General features: G+C 45.4%; 1 protein-coding gene across 1 annotated transcript in view; it reads left to right on the forward strand.

The window, feature by feature from the left end:
- Nucleotides 1-705: 705 nt before the first annotated feature.
- The window catches only part of MAPK11 (mitogen-activated protein kinase 11), a 49,384-nt gene continuing 27,258 nt past the window's right edge, over nt 706-22,831 (forward strand). Inside the window, exons 1-2 of the mRNA XM_066591868.1 lie at nt 706-885; nt 15,901-16,030. Of these exons, the coding sequence (XP_066447965.1) occupies nt 773-885; nt 15,901-16,030 (243 nt within the window). The 5' untranslated portion in view covers nt 706-772. The remainder of the gene's footprint in view (nt 886-15,900; nt 16,031-22,831) is intronic.

Genomic DNA, 22,831 nt, shown 5'->3' on the forward strand with positions numbered 1-22,831 from the left:
CGGCTTCCATGGACTTCAATGGAAGCCATCTGTGCAGGATCCACAGTAAGGCCCCCTGTCCACGGGCGTTGCAAAGATTCGCCGCGGGAGCAGGAGCCGGCAGACGAATCGCGGCAATTCGCAGCATGCTGTGAATTGCCGGCTGCGAGCGGAGAATCGCAATGATTTTCCGCTTGTGGACACAGGCCGGCGGTTTCCATAGCAACGCTACGGAAAGCTTCAGACGGCGTGATTTGCTGGCGATTTACCGCTGGCAAAATCATGTCCGTGGACAGGGGGCCTAAAACGGAGCGTGCGGAGACTTTTCATCCGCGAGCGGAAACTGCATTTGGTGTCACTGGTGGGCATGAACAATGCGGATTCTGCAGCCCAAACCCCCCGGTTTGCAGCAACCTTAGCGGTCCTGCTGTCCTTCCAACACACATCCAGTGAGACATGGCGGGCTGCAGCTATGTGCCCATGAGGGGGCTGGTGTCCCTGTGTGAGGGGGCACTGTGCTGCACCGCCTGCGGCCTCACGCTTTTGTCAGTCCGTGCTGCGGGTCTGAGGCCGCCGGGTAGGGGAGGTGATGTACAACGGCTGTGGGGCTCCTGCAGAGCGGCAGGTGTGCCGGGCACTAGCAGGGATGGCAGACATTACTGTGAGGCGCTTCCCATGTACCGGCCCTGCTCCCTCCACCTGACCGCTCTCTCCTCCCACGCCCGCCCCGCGCTTTCCTCTTCCCGCCTCCTTCCTCCCGGGCAGACAGAGCTGTGTTTGCCGGTTCCACAAAATGAGCAGCCGCGGCGGATTCTACCGGCAGGAGCTGAACAAGACGGTGTGGGAGGTGCCGGAGCGGTACCAGCACCTCACCCCCGTGGGCTCCGGGGCCTACGGCTCCGTCTGGTAGGTGAATGGGCCAAGAACAAGCCCCGTCCGCCGCTGCAGGGCCGCTGCAGCTAGTGAGCCCTGGTGCAGGTGCCGGCTGGTGCCCGCTCAGGGCTGTGCAGAGGGTACAGTTGGTAGCAGCAGTGTGCCACCTACATTACTGCCCTGATGAGTATGCAGCAGCCGCCTCACTGCCACCATGGGAAATCTGGTTTTTAGATTTTTGGTAAATAATGCAGCATTCTCATGGGGTTTTATAGCACTTTGGGATTCCATCGGGGGTTCTGCCGCAGGTGCCGAAAACCGCATCGTGATGGGACCTGTGACCGTGCACTGACGGGAGGGTAGCGGGCGTCACTTTGGGGTTCATTTGGTCTGGTTTCCATTAGTTTTCGCCATCTTTGGAGTGTAAAATAGTGTCGCTGATTATTCTATGCGCCAAATATAATGGAACCAAAGTGGAGTCCGTTACGCTCATGGCGTCACAATGCTGTTTTCAGCACCTGGGATGTAACCGCCAGATGGAATCCTCCAGTGCAGGGAATATCGCTGTGGGAGCGCTGCCTGGGCGCGCTTTCATACGGGCGGAATTATTCCACAACGATGTGCAACTTGCGGAGTCCTCAGCACCAAAATCCATGTTGCGAAAGTGCAGGTTTTGATGCGGAATGAAAATGGTGTAATTCTAACTGCAATTCCGCATGAAAATCCGCACTAAAACTTGCGCAATTTCAGGATAGCATGTTGTGGAATAATGCCACCTGTGTGAAAGCACCCTACATTATACCAGCAGTGGTTTACAAACGGCTCTCCCTCTACTGATGCCCCAAGAAGAGTGTAGGGGGGGAGCCTGAGATTTAGGCCGGCTGTAGAGGAATGTAAGTAGCCGCCTGCGGTCCTCATGTGACAGTCGTGCGGCAGCACAAGTATGTAATGACATTGCGCACTTGCTGTGGGCCGCTGGTTGCCATGGACTTGCAAAACAATACACCAAGATAGAACAAGGTGTGATCTTTATTTCACGTCTCTTCCTGGCGATACGAGTGACTGGCGGCATGGGAGCCTATGGCAGAGTGGTACAACGTATTCTGCACACGGAGTATGCTGTAACAACACGGTCACGTGAAGCAGCCCTTATAGCTTCAATGCCATTCTTCTCAGTGCGGCTCTAATGAATCCTGGTAATACCAGTCACTTGGAAATCCTACAAGGCCGCCTGCACACGAACGGATCTTTGCTGCGGAATCCTCGGCCGGCGTCTGCACCAAGTACCATCCATAGTATGCTATGGGAAATCGCTTTTTCCTGCACACCATTTGGTTCTGCGAGCGGATGAAAAATCGCAGCATTCTCTATTTTTGCGCAGAGTCCACGCAGACGGCTTCTATTAAAGTCAATGGAAGCAGTCCGACCTGCAGCCTGTCCACAATTATTATTGTGGACAGTTTGCGGATCCCGCATCATCGCCTAGCAACGGTGCGGGAAAAATCTGTACTGTGTATGTCCGACGGTGAGCCGCGGCCAACTGTAGTACAGATGAGGAGGACAAGAGACGGGTACGGGGGACGCCACTGCTGTCGGGTCGGATTCTGCTGCATGCTCCGCCATGTGCAGGCGACCTCAGAAATGTGCTATAACTCCATGCTACGCACTGTATGTGCCACTAGTGAACTATGCTGCGCTACTACCGCTGATGGTCCCATCATGCAGGTTATATACAGCTACGTCTCCCATATACTGTATTCTGAATATTAGGGACATCCCACGCTCATCAATGACTTGAGGTCCGTGTTGTATTCTGCATGACTATTGCTGTAGTGTTCCCATTGGTTATCACAGGAGCCATACAGCTAATGCACTCAGCAACAGCAAGTGACTGAAGTTCCAGTTGTACCTGTTTATGATTTACTATAGATCCTGAGAAATCTGGTTGCCGTAACTATTCATTTAAGAAGAGCTAAGTAATTGCTTTCCCACTTTTTTTTTTCTAACCAGCAGGTCTCTTAATATTCTGCTGTCCTCAGTGCTGTAATGGCGTTCCTCAGAGTTGATCTCATGTACCACCAGCAGAAGGGGTGCAGGGATTGTTAGTAGATATGTTACTTTTAATGGAAAGGCCTATGTAGACACAAGATCCCTGTCCGACATATCTAATGTGTGCAGTGGTGTCTAGACTTCCCCCAACAGCAGATGTCGTGTGAAAGGAGTGTTGGACATTTGTTTGAGTTCAACTTGCCCAAGCCTTTAGAGTGCTTTTACACGGGGTTATCTAACGGGCAACAGATGCCGGACGGGCTGTCCCCATGATAATACTTTCTGTGGTTTTACACAAGAATAGGAATCATTGACTGATTGACGGTGACGCAGGTCGGGGATTGTTCCAGGCCGCCTCCACAGTAAACAGGCAGTTGATAAGTGAACGCTACCTGTTTACATGAAACGATATGTCATTCTGTTTTCTGCATGCAGAAACTAAAGAACAAACGAGAAGTGAAAGACTTCTTGTTCGCCGTTTAGTCGATGCATGCATTTGCACTGATCGATTAACGGTCAGACTCTTCCTTGAATCCCGGCGATAATTGTTCAGTGTAGAAGCAGCTTTAGTTTTTGAAAGAGGTAAGCTACCACCAGTGGGGTGTGACAGCGGATAATTCTCCTCCCCTACACACGGCCAGATTTGCATTGCGGAATTCGCAGGAGCGTCCGCTTCCAGATTCCGCAGCAAATGCCACTCATAGCATGCAATGGGAAAGCGTTTTTTTGCCTGCGCACAAGTGGAAATTCAATTTTGATTTTTTTCCGCTCACGGGAGAAAAATCGCAGCATGCTCTATTTGAAGGCGGATTACGTGCAGACTGCTTTCATTGAAGTCAATGGAAGCCGGTCGACCCAGCGGCCCTTCCGCAATCACCGTTTTGGAAAGGTTGCTTAATCTGTGTCATGGCCTAGCAAGAGCTCAGCATTATGCTGGCACGATGGGCGGCATATCCACAGTACAGAATAAGAAAAATCCGGACAGGTACGCAGTGTCACCAGCCGGGCACAGGGTCGGTCTCTGCTGTGGGATCCCGTATGTGGAATCCAACCTGGCTGTGTGCAGGCGGCCAAACAGTATAAGTGTATGTGGGGGTTAGAAGAAATGGCTACCTAAAATGAAGGGCCAGCTTTAATCCTCTGACCTCCCCATAATTTCAGTTTGATCATCATTTCTCCCTTTTCTGTTGTCCATAAACAGTTGGAAGGCCCTCATACACACTTTATCTTCAACAGATCCCACCAACATTAGTGTCTAATCTTTACTGACACCTATTAATTTTTGGCCATATTCAGACATGAATTCTAACAGTTTTCAGGCATGATATTTGCACCTAAGTCCTCTTAGAATCTGCTAGTCTTCCTCCAGCAATGCATGTGGGTTTACTATTTTATATCTCACTGCTGATCAATCAGAAAAAAAAATTGGTGCAAAAAAGCAACATGCCATAAATTTCAAAATCCACATCTTATCATTACTGGTGCTGATTCCAAGCAAAACCCGCCCCCCCAATAACAGTATTAAATTACAATGACCCTCATCCATCCGTGAATGCATATGCCAACCGGAGTTTGTTCCTGACCAGGTCCCAATGGAGGCCCCAGCACATTCATGCATTATGTGGGTGACCATTTGAATGCGCGGCTGCCTGTAGCTTACCCTGGCGATAGCAGCTGATTGCAGAGCACTAAAGAAGCAGGACCTGCAGTCATAAAGTGACCCAACACTTGTTTCTTCCTTTTTGAGGGTCTATCTTCATGAGACTGCTCCCTTTTAATACCTTCCCAGTTTCTAGCGAACTTGTACAGAGCATAAGAATAACTTCAATAGAAAGATATTAGTTCCAGAATGCTGGTTCTATCTTTCTATTGAAGTTATTCTTATGCTGTGGGGATCCACGAGTCCGGATCCATTGAGGAACCGTTTACCAGGTGTTTTTTCCACTCTTTCCTTTGATTGAAGGTTGTGCTGCTCTCCATTTTTTTTCTATACTACTGGTACAGAGCAGTGAATGAGTTGTTCCCACAACCACTGCACACATATGGCACAATGATGGCCGCAGCTGTAACATAGCTGACAGCTTGCAGCAACTGTTGGTGATCTCCATTTGCGTATGTTTCACCCCTTAGATGCCTTTGTCAGTAGTAACCGTGGTATCTAAGGGGTTTGAAAGAGGGCCTGTTTCCCCCATCATGGTATGCAGATGTATTGTCGTGGTAGAAGCACAGGTTATGGGGTAAGTTTCTGATTGTTGGGGGTCTGACTGCTGGGAACTCCACCGATTCTAAGAATAGGTGTACCGAAGGCTCTCAATTGAAGTTGTTATCATGCACTGCTGTTCGATTTACTTCAATGGCACTGCTAAAGATGGCAGAGTTCAGGTGCGTGGCTGTCTCTGGCAATACCATTGAAATGAAGAAAGGTGTGTGTGTGTGTGTGTGTCCGTGTGTGTGTGTGTGTGTCCGCGTGTGTGTGTGTGTGTGTGTGTGTGTCCGTGTGTGTGTGTCCGTGTCCGTGTGTGTCCTCGTCCTCGTGTGTCCTCGATCGCCGCTCTATTCATTCATCCGAGGACTTTCAGGATTGGTGGGTGTCCCAGTAGTGGAGCCCCTTTATTTTACTACAGTGTAACAATACCTTTTTTTAACACAGTATCATGAGGAACATCTTTACAAGAACTGACACAATGTATTGTTAGATACCGTACACTGCTTCCCTTCCCATCCAGTAAGCTACTGCTCATACTAGAACTTCCATGACTTGGAAGCATTCAGTGCATAGGTCGTGTACTCTGCTACATAAACCATAAGGGTGGGAGGAAAGCTGGCATACAGGCATCAGATGTACTGATCAATGGTCACCTCCAGGATTCATACCACTTATATGCCAATTTCGAAAGAGTTCAAATATTTGCTGTTTTGATATCTAACAATCTACTGGATGCCCTGGGAAGATAAAACAAGCCGTCTTCCTGTGGTGCTGGGAAGAAATTAGAACATTTAATGACATTTTCTTTGAAGCTTGGTAATGTGAGCCGATAAATATCTGCCATGCGTGGGAATAAGATAGTGTTGTCTTTGACCTAGATGGTTTCCCTTTTGCTGATTAAAATGTGTCCCAATGTTACGTGAGAGCGAGCTGAGACATACAAGATATATCCGCTGCCTTCATTTGGAGGGGGGAAATGCGCTATGAAAATCTGCAGCCTAAATTGACCTGATTTTCCCCGCTGCGCATGGATGTGACGTCTACATTCCCAACCACAATGCTTACACTGTAACTGCTGCAGATTATTAGCAGCTAATTCTTACTCCGTGGAAAATTGTGTGCAGCAACTCTGACCCGTCAAACGTACCTAAGTGAACTTCCATTCACTATGGAAGTTGTGTTAGACGCAAACTACTACTGCAGTGCAAAAACTGCTCAGTCGCATTCAATTCACAGCACGTCTCTGGTGCTTGGTTGGTACATACACGGGAAAAGTATCCCAACGTATATTCCAATATGCCCATACATAGACTTCAATGGCCAAAAACACTAAAAGGTGTTTATTTTTGTTTTTTCTTTAAAACATAAACTGGAAATTTTGTTGAAAATGAACATTCTTTTTAATACAGAAATATTGTGCCCGAGGGATACTTTTTTTCCCCCTTTAAGAGAAAAAAACTGCAAGGAATGTATTAAAATGCCATATTTAAACCTACCCGATCTGTGATGTGGGGACCTTTTTTATTTCAATAACTACTATTTCAGGTTTGCACTGTGCAGCAGCTACACTACAGCTGATATGTCAGCACTCCACAAAACACATGTTCTATACTTGTGTACATTGTTTATAGATGAGTGGAGCCTTGATTCTCTTACATATCTCATCAAAGAATACACTCTTAGCAGAAATCTCAGTATTCATTTGTCTAAATGAATCCACTTTCAGCAAATGCTACCAGTAGCTTACTTGTGTTCATTTCTGAAAAAGTGGTGTTTGGAGTGGTGAACTCAAAATGTGTTGTAGTGGCTGCACATGGCAGAGATGGAGCCCGCAGCGGAATCTGAGTGTGGCAGCCAGCGGGTGGGCCGCATGGCTCGCCGTCAGGCATGTGCAGTATAGATTTCTTTCTTTTTTTTTCAAACTCCTGCTTTTCCTGCATCATCGCCTAGCAATGATGCAGAATCCGCAACCTTTCTGCAATGTCAATACTTCTCTCGCTACAGGGAAGTATTTCAATGTCTTGGAATAGTCTAGTCATAGCCCAGACCTCCATCCAAGTAAGATCCTGTGGCTGAGGACTGCGGGACAACAACGCGGCCCGTCTAACTTGAAGGAGTTTTGCTTGGAAGAATAAGTAAAAATTCCTCCTTTTAGAAGTGCTACGCCAATAGAGATACACCGATACCCCAAGAGACTTGCATCTGTGGTTGTGACAATTGCAGCTCCACAAATTACTGATATCAGAGGGGTGAATACATTTGCTCATTCAAAATAATAGGCATGTTGTAGAAGTCAAATGGTACAAACCCTCTAAAAGCCCATTTTAATTCAAGGTGGTGGTGCAACAAAACAGAAAAAGAACAGGAGGCAGGTGTATAATTTCACAAGGCGCTGTACCTCGATGACATGTCATTTGTAGCCGTTGTCACCGTGACACAGTTTTATATATATAATTATCATTCATCATGTAATGTCTGCTCTTCCTGCGTCTGGTTTTTCCTAACATCGTGCCCTATTTATACATGTTGATCTCTGGGGTTTGGTTAATCATTTCATCTATAATAAGTATTTCAGGTCCTGGAACCAGTCCTTCCAGTTACATGGATATACTCCTCCCTATTAGTATGGCCGTGATGGAGATGTGTAAGCTAGTAGTCACTGGTGGCCCGGCAGGTTCTCACACACGGAGCGCTGATACATTGTTGGCTTGTGATTTAGGTCCAAGCTTAGTAGTCGGTAATACATCCAGAGAGTGCGGCGCCCTAGTTAGTGGTAGTAATCACATGAGCGCTGGCTTCTCTACAGGTAAATATTTTGATAGGATTAGACAGTCTTTACAGGGAGAATTTGCATCATAACTACAAGAATCCTGACTATTAGGGGCCGGGCTTGTGCGTTTCACCGCTGTGTGAACCGGTATATGGCAGCGATATTTTATTTATTTATTTTTTCATTGCGAATGACAGCGTGTGGCCGCCTGCAAATGGCCGGGTCGGAACCCACTGCGCGAATTCCCGCAGCGGGATGCAGACCCGTGCCCCTGCAGAGACCTCACCCGCTCCCGGGATGCGAGACCCGCCCAGAAACAGAACATGCCGTGATTTGTTTTCCGCGTCTGACTAGGATTTTTTTTAATGCAATTCTATGGCAGCGGCCACGGGCGGAAATTTTGAAGGAAATCCCGCTGCAGAATTTCCGCCCATGTGCAGGGGGCCCATCATGTATGTTGTCATGTGCAGTCTGACTTAAACAATTTTTTCAATTTCCCTTTCTGTCACTTAGCGATGTTGTGTATAAATGTCACACATACGCAATATAATTGCGTACGTACAGCATTATTACGCTCCCTAGAGAACAATGGGGCTCTTTCGTGTATAATACAAGGCAAAATAGAGCATGTTGCATCAATGAAAATCAATGTACTGTCATTGACTCTATTCACCACGTATTATGCGCACATAATATGCAATGAAATTACACTTTTCTGACCCTCCCCTTACCTGTAAGGAAACTTTCTTAGGTCTTCTGTACACGGGCGGATTTACATTGCGAAATCCGAAGCTGGATTCTGCAGCAAATCTGGCCCATAGCATGCTATGGCAAAGCAGGATTTCCTGCCCACAAGCAGAAATTAGTTGCGATTTTCTGTTCGCGTTGGAAAAATCACAGCATGCTACGGTTTTGTGCGTGCTAAGCACAGCCGGCTTCTGTTGAAGTCAATGGAAGCTGTCCATCCCGCAGCCATTGTGCAATGATCATTGCAGAATTGCCCCATCATCGCCATAGCGATGGCGCAGCGTCCTCTGTACTGCGCATGTTTGCCGGCGCGACGGCTGGCACATCAGCAGCAGAGAAGACGGCGGAGAGGTACGCTGGGGTACTAGCCGAGCAGCGGGTTGAACTAAGCTGCAGGAATCCTGCAGGCGGCCCTATACAATCAATATTTACTCTCTACAGTCAGTATAAAATATTTCCACTTTGGTCACTATTATAATAAGTCGGGTAATGATAACATCCGTCTGCGTGTACGGTAGTTATGGCTACAAATCGGCATTTTAAGAATGAATGCTGGATTAACTTTTATTTAAAATACACCTAATTGAAACCAGAAGATTAAATATACAAGAAGTATAAATAAATAATCATGGCATGGTGATATTCAAATAACCTACGGCACTATAGAAACATTATATTCATTAATGACTCTACTTTTGTGCTGCAGACATTAAAGACGTTGCAATATACTTTACCGTTTCAGCCCTCTTGGGCCTCATGGGTCATTCACACTGGGCAATTACTGCTCACAATTTGTTCAAATGAGCGATAATGGTGCAATGTAAATGCACCAAAACGGCTGACTTCTTTATAAACCAAAGCTGGATGGCGGGCTTCTTGTTCTGTATTAACGCTCAGCGCCTCCCATAGGAGGGGAAACGCTGAGCAGGAAACGGCCGAGAAGCTCGCGATCCAGCGGTGACGTCTTTCTGCAGAAACGCTCTGCACGACCGCTAGCGACCGTAGCGGTGACGTCGTTTACCCAACTGTCAGCCCGTGTAAAAGGGGCATTAGTCACATAGATGGCAGACGCCATCAGAACGCCAACAGAACAAAGTAAAACTATTTCATTTTTTAAAGGATTGAAAATATTTTTAATTTACAAGATTTACTAATATCTTTGTTAAATGGAATTCGGCCCCCTTCACACCAGCGTTACGGCTCCGTTCAGGGTTTTCAACTCTCTGCTGCGTTTATGGAGGAGAGAATCTGTAAAAATGAATTATTCTTTTTTTTCCTGTCATTTATTTCAGTGAGCAAAAAAAAGCAAATGGAAAAGCTTCCATCCCATCAGGTTTCCATTTTTGGGTGGAAGAAAAATGCTGTAGACTGCGCTATTCTCCCGTCCAAAAAAAATGGAAACCTAACCCCCCCCCCCCCCCCCCCCTCCACCACCAAAGAAAAAAAAAACTATGGGAGCTTGAACAGTTTTTTTCTATTCTATTTGTTTCTCCCCAAAAATGGAGCAGAAACAAAACCCGAACTGAGCCGTAACGCAGGTGTGAAAGCAGCCTTAATTATATCAAGGTGCAGAATCCTGGCCTGCAGACATGAGGCCAGAAAATACAATATACTCGACTGTCCATACACTGCGGGCTCTTCTCCATGCAGGCCAGATCTTTTTCTTCTGCATGGTGGATGCGCTCAGGACGCTGGCGGTCTTTTTCTTCTTTTTTTAAACACCTGCTTTCCGGCAGTCCGCGGCACGGACACAGTGACAGCTGCATCTGTGCCGCGTATCTGGACGACTTTCATTGGCTTCAGCGGGACCCGTCCGTGTGGGAAAACCACATTAAAATGCAGCGTGCTGCGGTTGTTTTCCCGCGCATGTGATCCACTCTCCGGAGGAAAATGACATCTGCAGATATTTAATTACCTGCGGGTGCCCAATGATTCCCTATGGGTGCAGATCGCACACGCGGGAGACCTGCTTGGATTTTGTAAATCCTTTTATGCCGTGGACATGAGGCCTACGTCAGGGCTCTGGCATCTGTAGGGCATTGTCTGTGCTAGTACTTCTTCCCTGATACTAGTGTGTGTTGGAGGATCATTGTTATTATTTTTGACACAAGAGAATTCAATTAGTATTTCCTCTGAGTGCCACAATTGCTCCCTCTGTGCCCATATCAGTAGGTTTAATTGTTGTAATGGTTCGCTGTCTGTAACGGCAATTAAGCTCCTCGATATGCATGTAAATCTCTTCTGATTAAAATACAGACACAACCAGCAAGAGGGAGGGGGCTAAACTGTGAGCTGTATGATGTGATAAGGGGCTATCCCCTAATCTACAGACACAACCAGCAAGAGGGGGGCTAAACTGTGAGCTGTATGATGTGATAAGGGGCTATCCCCTAATCTACAGACACAACCAGCAAGAGGGGGGCTAAACTGTGAGCTGTATGATGTGATAAGGGGCTATCCCCTAATCTACAGACACAACCAGCAAGAGGGGGCTAAACTGTGAGCTGTATGATGTGATAAGGGGCTATCCCCTAACCTACAGACACAACCAGCAAGAGGGGGCTAAACTGTGAGCTGTATGATGTGATAAGGGGCTATCCCCTAACCTACAGACACAACCAGCAAGAGGGGGCTAAACTGTGAGCTGTATGATGTGATAAGGGGCTATCCCCCAACCTTACAGACACTACCAGCAAGAGGGGGGCTAAACTGTGAGCTGTATGATGTGATAAGGGGGTATCCCCTAACCTACAGACACTACACCGTGCCGGAGCCCTCAGTCAGTGCAGCAGTACGGTCATGCAGGGCGACACACTGAGCACTCGGAGCGTCTAGGAAAACTCTTACGTCCAAGGTGGGGGAGTTAAACCTGGAAGGGGGAATGGGAGTTCTGTGTATCCCTGACTCTGTGATCAGTGTATCCTCGTGTGTAAATAACATGCTGACTTTATCTGTATATATATACCTGATACACAGATGAAAACCGTACAGATAAGCATCATCCCCTTGTGTGCTGCAGTGCGAGAACTGCAGCAATAAGATTTTGGAGGTGGAGCTAGGTTAGCAGGAGAGGATAAGGGAGGGGCCATGAGCCCAGTGTGCTGCTGGGAAATGTAGTTTAGAAGCAGTCACATGGTCTCTAAGGCAGGACAGCCCAGAATGAAGGCACTCATAGGATACATATTGCTGGGAAAGCCGAGCAGAATACATTCATGGGACAAAAACCAATTCCTCCCCTAGAAGGAGTTGTCAGAATCAAATGATGCTCTCTGTGTGATTGTAATGTTGGTATAAGTGACTACAACGTCACAGCAAAAGGAGAATTTATTGTAGAAAACTGAACACTTGTATGGAGGCTCTAGTACCCTATTGTAGTGCCTCCAGCTTGGCCACAAGATGTGATACGGGTGGGCATGGAGGCTCTAGTACCCTGTTGTACCGCCTCTAGCTTGGATACAAGATGTGATACAGGTGGGCATGGAGGCTTTAGTACCCTGTTGTACCGCCTCTAGCTTGGATACCAGATGTGATACAGGTGGGCATGGAGGCTTTAGTACCCTGTTGTACCGCCTCTAGCTTGGATACCAGATGTGATACAGGGGGCATGGAGGCTCTAGTACCCTATTGTACCACCTCTAGCTTGGATACAAGATGAGATGTGGGGCGGGCATGGAGGCTCTAGTACCCTGTTGTACCGCCTCTAGCTTGGATACCAGATGGGATACAGGGGGCATGGAGGCTCTAGTACCCTGTTGTACCGCCTCCAGCTTGGATACAAGATGTGATATGGGCGGGCATAGAGGCTCTTACCATGTTGTACCGCCTCTAGCTTGGATACAAGATGTGATACAGGCGTCCATGGTGGCACTAGTACCCTGTTGTAGCGCCTCTAGCTTGGATACAATATGTGATACAGGTGGGCATGGCGGCTGTAGTACCCTGTTGTACCGCCTCTAGCTTGGATACAAGATGTAATGCTGGCGGGCATGGAGGCTCTACTACCCTGTTGTACGACCTCTAGTTTGGATACAAGATGTGATACGGGTGGCATGGAGGCTCTAGTACCCTGTTGTACCACCTCCAGCTTGGATACAAGATGTGATACGGGTGGGCATGGAGGCTTTATTACCATGTTGTATTGCCTCTAGCTTGGATACAAGATGTGATACAGGTGGGCATGGAGGCTCTAGTACTCTGTTGTACCGCCTCTAGCTTGGATACAAGATGTGGCATGGCTGGGCATGGAGGCCCTAGTACCCCATTGTACCGCCTCCAGCTTAAATACAAGATGTGATACGGGTGGGCATGGAGGCTCTAGTACCCTGTTGTACCGCTTCTATCATTGGATGCTAGATGTGATACAGGCAGGCATGGAGGCATACAGGCTCTGTATGTTATCCTGCAGCATATCTGTCCACATTTGCTGTAACTGAACCTCTAAATCGTGCAAACTCTTAGGCCGCCTTCACACAGGCGAGAAAATCACACGATTTTTTGAGCGGTGCGAGAAAACAAAGAATTATGAACCCAATAATTTTAAATTCCTTCCGTCCCATGTGCCATGTTTCCCGTCGTGCCATGTTGCTAGATTTGGAAATCGCAGCACGCCGTATCTTTCTGAGTTTTGCTATTTATTTATTTTTTTTGCCCATGTTTCCCTATGGAGTCTCCAATTTATCGCATCGCACGAACTTGTGATGTAGATGTGATGCGTTTCTAACATTAGCAACTCCTGTTGTCGTCGGCATCGCATGAGCAAATATGTGTTACCGGCGCGAGTTTCTCACGGCAATATCGCGCCCGCCATGTGAAGTAAGCCTTAGGCTGCTGTGCGTTTTTAGTGCTTGTGCATCTTTTTTTACATGCGTGTTTAATCCATACTTTTTTCACATGTTCAAAAAAAAAAAACGCAAGTGGGCTGAATGGATGTCACATTTTTTTTTTACCAACTGTCTCCTGGCAACATGCATAATAGCGTCCCGTCCGTGATGTTATTGCAAGGTACCGTTCGGTTGACATAGCAGCCTGGGGCCTTCTGAAGACCCATAGTGCTGCCATGGCTGATTGCCTGTGGAGTGGCTTGGTAGAACGCCTGTCAGATGGTAGTATAATGCAATACTGTGGTAGTTGGCATGCAGTTACAATGGGGTTTGGAGAATCCTCCCTGCTGTCATTAGTCATCACATACTTGAATACATCCCAGGAGCTAGGATAAGGGGAACATTCATGAAGTTTGGGGACTGTTTCTTTGCTGCTTGGATCTGTTCCCATTCATAACAAGTTCATCAACTTGCTTTCTCTTTGCTTGGCAGTGTATGAATAAATAGGGACTGCAGCGTGATTTACTGGATGGGGAAACACAGGGAAGCTGTTTATACCTACTTCATTCTCTAGTCATAATGATGCAGTAGTTCCCCCAACAGTGTGACGGTCACATGAAATCTAAGTACAGAGATCACCAGGATGGCAAACCTGAATCTGCCTTTTTACTGGACAACTTAAGGCCCATTTACACAGGATGAATGTCGGGCAAACGATGCCCGACATTCGTCCCTCTGTTTCTTCGCTCCCATGCTCCTGCAGAGGAGCTAGCAGAGCTGGCTGGTTCACTGAGCAGCCAGCAGGGGGGACGGGGCAGTGCAGGAGATTTCTCTCCTCTCGCTCCCCCGCCCCTCTCCATTGCCATAACACAGCGGCTGTTCACTACTGAACGGCCGCTGTTTAAACTAAGCAATGAAGCTCATTGTTTATGCAGCATAAAAGATCATCGATAAGCTCATCGTTCAGTTTAAGCAGCGGCCGTTCAGTAGTGATAGCTAGCTCCCGTGCAGGAGCACGGGAGCGAGGAAACACAGGGACGAGTGTCGATCATCGTTTGCCCAACATTCGTCCCGTGTAAATGGAGCTTTATCCAAAAATCATGGACAACCAACATTTTATTAAGGAGTTAAAACGCTTTTACACGCAAAAATAATCTTAGACAGCTGAACAATTGAATGACATTTTTGCATAAAATTACACATACAGATACTGTAGCTAAAGTAAACTCAGTGTTTGTTTGCTCAGGTGGGCTTGTGTTTATGCCAGGGATTATCTGGCCAGAAGGATTCGATTGTTTTGTCCCGGCATGAGTCTCATTATGTATGCAAGGCAAACAAACACTTACCCCTCCTGTCGGCAAGGTGCAGGAATTCCATTCAAATGGAACGAATTGAGAGAGACTTGAGGCTAAAAACCAGCAGCAAATGACAAGTGAACGAATAGCGCACAGCTGCCCGTGTTTACACGTAACAATAATCGCTCGCTTTCGGCTGTTTGAACGGATTTTGAACGATAATCGTTGTCTAAAAGAGCCTTAATTCTAAGAACAAAATGAATCGCACAGATTAGTCTTACATGTCCATAGCTTAGAAGATTCCTAAAAAGACATTAGTAATATTAAAGGCCTTTTCCGGGACTAAACTATCGATGACCGATTCTCCATTGATCAGTGGTCTGCTACTAAGGGCCCCCGCTGATCTATTCCGCCCACACCAGGCACAGTGCCATATGTTGTAGAGCAGCTCCATCCTATTTATTTGTAAGGGGCAGAGCTGCTGTCAGGCAGTGTGACCAGCAGACATGCTGCAGCCTCCTCAGGCAGCTGAAAGCTGGGGGTCCCGAGTGGTGAAGCTAAAGCCCCCTGGTGCAAGCACCGAGTCATGACCGCCTCCTAGGGTGACGTCACATCTAGACTCTTCTTGCAGGGGACGTTTGCCATTGCTTTCCCTAGTCCTCTTTTTACCCTCCAGCAAGCTGGGTACTCATTTCGCGACCAAGTCGGGAACACCCGGCAATCAACTATTGATGACCTATCCTGCGGACTGGAAAACAATAGTTTAATCCTGGAAAACCCCTCTGTGAACTGTACAATAATTACAGTAGTCTTCACAGGCTCCTGCAGCTCTTTAAAAAATAAAAAAAAAATTAGGTGTTTTTTTTTTTTTTTTGTTTTGAGAATGCTGGGGAAAAGATTTCCCTATTTTTGCAGACTGTCTAGAAACTTACCAAAAGTTGACCACCCCGATGGGCCTAATTTATGTCACACATGCTGTTCCTGTGCAGTGGTTGCAGACTTGGTATATTTGTTCTTGGAGGAAACATTTTTTTTTTTTTTTTTTTTATTATTATTATTATTTATTTATTTCCCCTAACTGTTTTAAGCTAGCACACTGATAAGGTAACTGCAGGACTTTTATTTCATCATCTTTATTGTATTGTATTAATTCTCTTTCAGTTCTGCCTATGACACAAAGACGAGACAAAAGGTGGCAGTCAAAAAGCTATCCAGGCCTTTTCAGTCCCTTGTCCACGCACGACGGACCTATAGAGAGCTACGTTTGCTCAAACACATGAAACATGAAAATGTAAGTAACCTATTCCTGGAAAGCTATTCATGAATATAACAGTTAATGTATCTCTGTGTAAATCTCTTATAGCGGTCTAAGACCTCATTCACATAGATGGAGGCATAAAATCAAATCTCAGGCCGGCTTGCACAGGCGGATTTGGATTGTTGACTCCAGGTGGTCGATTCGCACTAAACAGTGGCCATTGCGAGATATGTATTTTCGCTCACACTTGCGGATACAAACCGTATGCGTAAAACCCTGCTTTTTTTTTACTGCTGTGGAGCCTGCGGAGAGCCGGCCTATCGCTGTGTATGGCAGTATCTTATGCGCGCTGTCATATACAATCTTCCTGTTTTTTCTTTTATTTAAATTTCCCGCTCTGTAGTTTCGCAACGGTGTGCATCGATGACCGCCTTACGCTATGTAACTTGGAATGGGCAACGTTGATTATGCAACCATAGAGAACACTGGGCTCTTTTGCACATAATATGCATTAAAATAGAACACGCTGTGTTTGTTGTTTTTTTTTTTCTGGCTTGTGTATTATGAAATTCTTATATGCAAATATAAGTGAAACAGTGTAAGAAAAAGCATTTGATTGCCCGCGAATAATGCTTTGTATGCTTCCACTCGTTTGAGCCCGATTCTCCTGTAATTTATTAATGAATATAAACAGGAGAAATGACAGAGGAAAAACCCAGCATACGAGTTATACGAAAAGATATTTCAGAATTATCATCTGATAAGAAATGCAAGTACCGTATATACTGGAGTATTGGCCGACCCGAGTATAAGCCGAGACAATAAGTTTCACCACAAAAAACTGGTAAAACTTATTGACTCGAGTATAAGCCGAGCTATACTCGAGTATATACTAGGTTAAAAAACCCTCCATACACACCTCCCAGCCGGCGTCTGTGTGAGAAGGTGCTTGAATTCTACCTGCTGTCATCCCCCGCCGTCCTCTCTGGTCGGCTCTGTCAGTGCTGTGTTAAGTAAGCACTGTGATTGGATTGAGCGCCAGCCAATCACAGCGCTTACTTACACAGCACTGACAGCAGGGGATTTGAAAGCTGAGCAGGAAGAATTCTAAAGCAGCTGGTTTGGCTGTGAATGATCGAGCACCCGCTGTCATTGGCCGACGTGCGATCCAATCACAGCTCTTACTTACACAGCACTGACGGAGGGGGATGACAGCAGAGAGAATTCAAGCAGCCTGCCGCCGAAGCCACAGATGCCGGCTGGGAGGTGAGAATGGAGGGTTTCTTTTGTTTGTTTTTTTTTAAGCCTTGCCTGACTCAAGTACAAAAAAATGTGTTGAAAAACTAGGCTTATACTTGAGTATATACAGCAACTTATTAGTGTGTGTATGAAATGTTGCATCAAATCACATTGAACAGTGTGACTTTAAAAAAAGAGAACAGCCTAATCCGTTGGTGACCACCAATACACCTTTTTATGGTGGTCAGTAATGGGCTTTCTTTCGATGCATGCACCTTTTTACTTTGCCCCATCAGTTTGCCTGCCACTGGTGTCCTGCCTGTGCTTGGTATGGTTGGCGCTTGGCTGTCTGACGGCTAGTTTACCCATAAGCTCCCTGCAATACAAAAACTGAAACTGTCATTAAGGGGTTAAAATGTAATTCTTTCCTGTGTTGCCAATATATATCCAGCTGATACTTTGAGGAAACCGATTGCCTAAGCTTCCTTCATTACATTCTATCACTCGTCAGTTACAGATTGTGTGGCCATCCATGTGCGTCATTGCATAAGTCTTTCCTTTCAAGACCTATTGCCATTACAGCGAGACACGAGAAATAGGAAAGCTCTCAGTTTGCATAATCAAACCTGATTCTGTACGTCCTGGGGTACGTTCACATGTTATGGACTTACTGAGGATTTTCCGCAGCTGATAAAATCTGCACCAGACTTTACCACTTTAATGGATGGGATGAAATCCGCTGTACATCCGCAGCAAGTGGTAAATTTGATGCAAATTGTGGTGTAGATTTTTTTTTTTTCTCAGCTGCAGAATGGCGGTACTCCAGCATGCACTTGGTGAAACCAACAAGATTGTGTACAACACAGTGAAGATGGCGACTGAGGCAAAGGTCAGATATGATCAAAGCAGAGACGGTCTCCAAATGATGCCAATGCTATCTGCCTGTTCCTCACTGGAGTTGGACTGTAACTACTGCAGGTTTAAACTGCTGGCTTTCTGACATTGACAAATGGCATACTGCAGCATATATGTGTGCTGTAATATGTGGTCAGATCCGCTGGGCAGGAGTCATTGTTACTTGTTTGGAGACCAAGTAATTAGTTGTTGTTGCAGTGATTTACTGTGCGGGCCCCACAGTGAAGTGTCTTTTTTTGTTTGTTTGTTTTTTTAAGTGGTGTAATTGTTCTGTGTTTTTATTGGTTTTAAAACCTATTGGTTTTAAAACCTATACTTTTATTAATGTCTTTATTATTGAGCCGTGTGGAGAACTGTTTTTTTGGGGTTTTTTGGGTGTTTTTTTTGGTTTTTTGGTTTTTTGAAATGATTGTATTTTCTGGTTTGTAGATGCCATGCGTCTTGCCACTATATATCTCCATTCTATTTGGGTTTATGAGCTGCCCTGTAGGTTCGTTATTTCATGCCAATCTTTTCCAGTGTGTGATTGTTCTCAGTAAGAGAAACTAAATAATCTTGTAGATATGATAGCTTTTAATGGCTAACAAAAATACATAATGTTAATGCGAGCTTTTGGGGATATTTCACCCCCTTCGTCAGGCTAATGAATGAAACTAGTTTGGATGGCACATGATTATAACATACAGATGCAGAGGGGAGGAGAACACATTCCTCTTGATCTAAATAAATGTTCACACACAGAAATCTGAGACTGTTTTACACTCAAAACCTAAAACAGACAAACTGAGCCGAGATATAAATCATAAATCAGGCCACTGAGCTCAGGACAGATTTATGATGTGTATTATCTCTCCTTCAACCTGCACATGGAAGGTGATGCAGCACTACCTAGTGGATGACAACATAATTACAAGTCAAGTTCGGAATTTTTATGAAGTTACTTGGTTTCCCCCACTGAGAACAATCACACATTGCTCTACTGGCTAACACAGGACCAAACTTTTTTTTCGTTTAATCTTTCAGAGCATGGGAATGGAGTATAAAATACCCAATTTACATGAGTTGCTGGCAGAGTCTTAATCAAAACCTATGTGACAGAAAAATTCTCAGCTTTATTTATGTAGGAATAGATTTTATCAACTTTAAACTCTTTTGCAAATCCTGTAAGTTAGTTCGCTCGCACACTTTCTATGTTTGAATTGCCACACAATGTAAGTAAGTTCTGAGCAACTAGAAAACATGGTAGCTTTTTTTTTCTGCATAGACTAAAGCCTCTTTCACATGGCCATGAAAATCGCACAAGACTTGTGTGTTGTGGGACGCACAAATATGAACCCCATTCTAAAGTGTTCGGAGGCGTTTTTGATGCAGAAACGCCTCACATCGCGGGGAACTCGCACGTACCCTAGCGTAATATTAGGCTGAGATTCACAACCCGGTATCACACTAGCCCATGAATTCCCTGAGAGGCAGGCGGCTACATTGGATACAGTCCGCTTATGTTCAGACAACGAAATCCATGTTTGATTTTCCTGTGCAGGTTCTGCCTCATGGCAGACATCAGCGCTGAGCCGCAGATTGCTGCTGTGGGTTTTCACTTCCGTGTACTGCAGATCCACACATAGATTTACCCCTTATCAGTAGGCAAATCTGCAGATTTTCCGGTGCTGACTCTGTGCTCAGAAGTGACATGTCGCTACTTTCTTTTCTTTGGCCCATAGATTTCAAATCTGACTATGGAAAAATCCAGACCTTATAGACTGTGGAGCAGATGCCATGTAGAGGCCGTGCTTATTGGATATGGACTGTCCATAAAACCCACAGCCAATAAACGCCGTGTGAACATATATACCTCTGCTTTGCTGACACGGTTCTCAATTCTCCATGTTGTCAAAATCGAAGAGTCCAAACTAACTAGTTTTATTAAAAATATCCAAGTGCCTCTATGGCGGAAGGAATATCTCAATAGGTTACAGTAATTAAGACCACAAGTGTATTTAGTTTTGAAAAGTCTGCAGTAATTACAGAAGAAGTCACGTGGATGAGACTTCACCAATCTCATCCACATGGTGCTGGAAATAGTTCACCCGCTCTGCAGTGGGGCCGCCGTGTGGTGCAGGCATTAGTTACAGGATGTCCATTTATACTGTGGACTTTCAGTGTGGATTTCACCTCTTTAATTGAGGGAGGGAAATCTATATTCCAAAATCCACATGATGCATGCGGTTTTTGACAGATTTTGGCGCATACCAAAATATGCTACAGGTGCGCATAACCTTAATGTTTTCACACAGCGAGTCTTTTTCTATATGCAATTAAGTTTACACAAGTATAATATAATACATTTCTATAGTTGTAAAGGTTCTTTTAGTGTGTGTGTGTGTGTGTGTGTGTGTGTGTGTGTGTGTGTGTGTGTGTGTGTGTGTGTATATAATATAAAAATAATATACCAATGAGCGTAGAAAATCTGTCCACAGATTTATTCTGACTTAGTTGTAGATACAAGTGTGTGGTGATGAAGCGACTAGTGCGGGCACACCTCGGTTCCCTGTTGGTAGGCATGAGCTGGCTTCCTTTAGCTTCTGCATTGTGGACATGAGTCAGTGCCATCTCCCAGTAGTGCGGCCCTCGCAAACCTACACTCATTCCTGCTGTCATTTTGCTGTGAAAGACCAGACTAAAATACTCCGTGTCTGACTGTAATGTCTTGGCTGCAGATGGACCTAATAAATGTACAAATACTGCAGTGAGGAGGAACAGACGCTGCTCTAATAAGGAATATACTTATGAAACTGCAGCCTTGGTTCCTTTTTAAGCCTATTTGTATCACTCATTTTGTGCTCCAATCTAATTATACTGCTGATCTAATCCATCAGAGGGTGATTTATGTGACTCTTTCGTAAGCGCTCCTATGTGGAGATGTTAGAATTAAATTAACCTATTGATGAATGTATGAAAGGTTTTCTCCTCCTCCATACCATTTATCCATAGGATGTGGTACATCTCATTAGTGACTCTCTAATGCAGGAGCTTCGAACACTGGCCCGCAGGCTAAATCTGGCGGTGTAGTTGTATTTGGCCCATTAGAGATCATACTGCACTTGTGGGAGGAGCCTAATAACACCAATCCCACAATGCTCTGTTGGTGGGTTGGCGCAACAATCGGTACCCACAAGCACCCCCTCCTCTGACATTTATTACTGCTTCATTCATGCCAGCAGTCACATAAGTCCACTCCTCCCAAAAATGGCCGAATGAAAGGTGGAAAACGGAAGCTTTCTAGAAAAGTAGGAAACAGAATGTGTTCACAAATATAAAGGACAGAGCTGGCAAAAGTGCCAGGAAGTAGAGCAGATGAAAAGAAGTTTGGTTTTACGGCAGACTAGGTTCACAAAAGCCATATCACAAAGTGAGGCTGCTGTAAAGGCTAGTTTTATTGTGGCAGCAGAGATTGCAAAATCATCCCGGACCTTTAATGAGAGTTTGTAAAAAAGTGCATGATCAACGTTTGTGACAACATGTGCCCAGATAAAAGCCAAGCATTGTTAAATGTGAGCCTTAGCAGAAACCTAGTAGCTGTGCGGGTCTTCTGCCGGCCGGACCTTCTTTTTTCAGCATGGCGGATTTGTTCCGGCGCAGTAGGAGTTTTTCTATTTCAAACTACTACTTTCCTGTGGGATCCGCAGCACTTCTGCAGTGTCAGCTGCGGTGGGCCGAGGATAGGATGTATCAACTTCAATGGAAGCCGTTCCTGTGGGATCCACAGAAAAATGAAGCATGCCGCGATTTGTTTTCCGGACCAAAAGGCTTATTTTGCAGGCGCCCATGATTCCCTTTGTGTGGCTTAATTTGCAGATCTCCCTCGCGGGTTCTGCACATCTAACCCAACTATGGACATGAGGCCTCTGAGTTGCAGTAGAAGAGTTCTGTAAGATTTTTCTTTTATGTATGTGAATTGGTTTCCATTTATTTTATCATTTTTGAATTAAAAGTTTTATATATTGGCAGCTAATGCTTTGATGTGTTTCTCCATGTTATCAGCAACTTTAGTAGCCTTGTTTTTCAAGTGACCCTACAGTTTTGGGACTGGAGAAGAATAGTGCTATGTTACCTGCAGTTGTTCTCTGCCCTCCCTCCAATCCACCAGGCCTTATTTTCAGTCATCTAAGATGGCCGATGCGAACTTTAGACTCCCTAGTCCCTACAGTTCATTGCTAGTGTTAGCCTACCAGTGTACTATATCGGCTCTGCTTGGCCAGAGCTGCTCACATTATCGGCACTGGCCAGTCAGAGCAGTGCACAGTGTGCATTAAGTAGTTCGAAAATTTCTGCAACCATACTACATGGCCAAAAACTGGGCTCAGAACTGGGAGATCAGAATGGCAGCAGAGATGAGCTACAAGTAATAGACTGTACTTCCCTCCCCTCCTGGCCCGGGCCAGAATTTTATCCTGAAACTGGAGAGTAAAGTAAAAAACTAGAAAGTTGACAGCAGAAGACAACCACATGGTGCATTTAGCCTTTCCTTTTATCTCTCTCTCTCAGGATAGATATAGGCATATCCCAGGCATGCACTAATGTCACTTTAATATACTTCTTTTGCCATCTTCTGTGATGAACATATAAAAAAAACTATGGTTCAGCTTTTTTTTTTTTAATCAATCTATGAACGACTTGACT

Source organism: Eleutherodactylus coqui, chromosome 2 (assembly GCF_035609145.1).
Source record: "Eleutherodactylus coqui strain aEleCoq1 chromosome 2, aEleCoq1.hap1, whole genome shotgun sequence".
In the NCBI taxonomy this organism is placed as follows: domain Eukaryota; kingdom Metazoa; phylum Chordata; class Amphibia; order Anura; family Eleutherodactylidae; genus Eleutherodactylus; species Eleutherodactylus coqui.